This window comes from Vollenhovia emeryi, unplaced genomic scaffold (assembly GCF_000949405.1).
Source record: "Vollenhovia emeryi isolate VEMERY1.0 unplaced genomic scaffold, V.emery_V1.0 DF946227.1, whole genome shotgun sequence".
NCBI lineage: Eukaryota > Metazoa > Arthropoda > Insecta > Hymenoptera > Formicidae > Vollenhovia > Vollenhovia emeryi.
Window position 1 is genome coordinate 1 of NW_011960139.1, and position 1957 is coordinate 1957.

General features: G+C 28.8%; 1 protein-coding gene across 1 annotated transcript; it reads right to left on the bottom strand.

Annotated features, from left to right (window-relative positions):
- Positions 1-825: 825 nt before the first annotated feature.
- Positions 826-1876, bottom strand: LOC105560088 (putative nuclease HARBI1; the record flags this gene model as incomplete). Its single annotated transcript, XM_012008878.1, has 3 exons — positions 826-1123; positions 1209-1417; positions 1661-1876. Coding segments are annotated over 3 exons (723 nt in total), but the record flags the coding sequence as incomplete, so codon positions are not given.
- Between the last annotated feature and the right edge of the window lie 81 nt (positions 1877-1957).

The following is a 1957-nucleotide window of genomic DNA, read 5'->3' on the forward strand; positions in this document are numbered from 1 at the left end:
TATCGAAACCGGTAAATTCAACACTGTAATTTTAATGCTTTTGCTCATAATAAATTCTCGAATGCTGGTAACGTATGCCGTTAAGTTCACTCAAATTAACTTAAAGTAATATGTAAGTGAACGAAAGTATTAAAATCGCAGTGTTGAATTTGCTAGTTCATAAGTTTACGGTTTACGGTCTGTGTAAACCAGCCTTTAAATAAATCATTCTTAATTATCTCTTATTGATGTCCTTGTTGATTAACTAATGAAATATTATTGTATTGTATTTTACAGAAAGTTTTTTGAAGAGAAAAAAGAGTTTAAATACTGTTCGTGTACAAAATACGAAAACGAGAAAAGTAGAGGAAAATACTATTGAAACTTCTGTTTACAATGAAAATACTATAAAGATTGAAAGAATAAAACAAATTATGGGACAAGAGAAGGAAGTTGCAGAAATACAAAAGCTCATGAGGAAAAAATGACTGCAATGAAAGAAGATTTTCATAAAGAAATACATGCTCTAGAAATTAGAGCAGCTACTGCAAAGGCTGAACTAGCTGAGTTACAGTTGAAAAAAGAAAAAGAGAAATATGTTCTTTAAGAATATAAACCAATGTTCCTTAAAATTGAACAAGTACAAAGTATTTTAAGCAAATAGATGTTTCTGTGATTTGTGTTACTTTTTAAAAGATATCAAAGTAATCATATTTACAATTACAAAAGTTTATTTTAAAAAAATTACATTCTCGTATTATTAAAGTGTATGGAAGAAAAAATAAAAATTGTTTTGCTTAATTACTATTCATTACATTATATTCATTACATTATCCATAATCAATATTATCTAAATAGTCTTTCAATCAGTTCTGCTCGCATCACAAAACCTTCTCCTGGTTCCCAATGTGGTGCATCAACTGGTACTTCTTCCATTTCATTAACTTCTTCAAATATTTCTTCTTCTGGTAATACATCATTAAAAATTAATGAAAGATTATGTAGCACAGCACAAGCAACTACAATTGTAGTTGAACATATTAATTTGTTGCTCAATACTCTAGACAAACACGGAAATCTACGCTTCCATATTCCAAATGTCCTTTCAACAATTATTCGTGTTCTTCTGTGAAGTATATTATAACTGTAATAAAAAATATATTTTTAATTTAATTATTAGGTTTTTATAGACAATAAATGGATAACAAAATTAAAGATATAATACTAACGTGATTTCTTCATCTGTTTGTGGATTCTGAATAGGAGTTAAAAGGAATGGTAAACAGGGATATCCCGCATCTCCTACTAAAATGCCTGATAATTGACGTTCAACGTATTTCATATATATTCTAGAATTTTGGAAAATTCTACTATCATGCTGGCTTCCTGGCCATTCTGAGACAATATCTAAAAATTCTGTTCTGGGTCCAATAACAGCCTACGTATAATATATGTACATATATTAAAACCAATAATTTTTAATATTCTACTGCGTATAATAATTAACAATTTTTCTTTAAAATTATGCTATGCAATTAAAATTAAAACTTTGCTATTATATTAAAATTGCTTTATATTTACATATATGTAATACATACTTGTACATTCAATGAAAAGTATCCCTTTCGATTTCTATATATTTCGTCAATGTTTTGAAACCTATAGTATGAACTAAACGCACATGTGTGCAATCAATCGCTCCTTCAATACCAGGTAACCCAATGCCTCCATCACCACGTCCTATATCTTTAAAAAGCCTTTGATTTTCTCTTGTCGCATCTGGTGTAAGAGGCATCTTTATAAATTGCTTCAAAAGCCTTGCTAGAAGTATAGACACTCGAAATACTATTCTTGATACAGTTGGCTGTGAAACGATTATTGTGTCTCCAAGTACTTGCTGTAAGAATATTGTAAATATAATAAACAATTATCTGTCAGTTTAGGGATTTCAACACCTTGTATATGTATATTGTATATG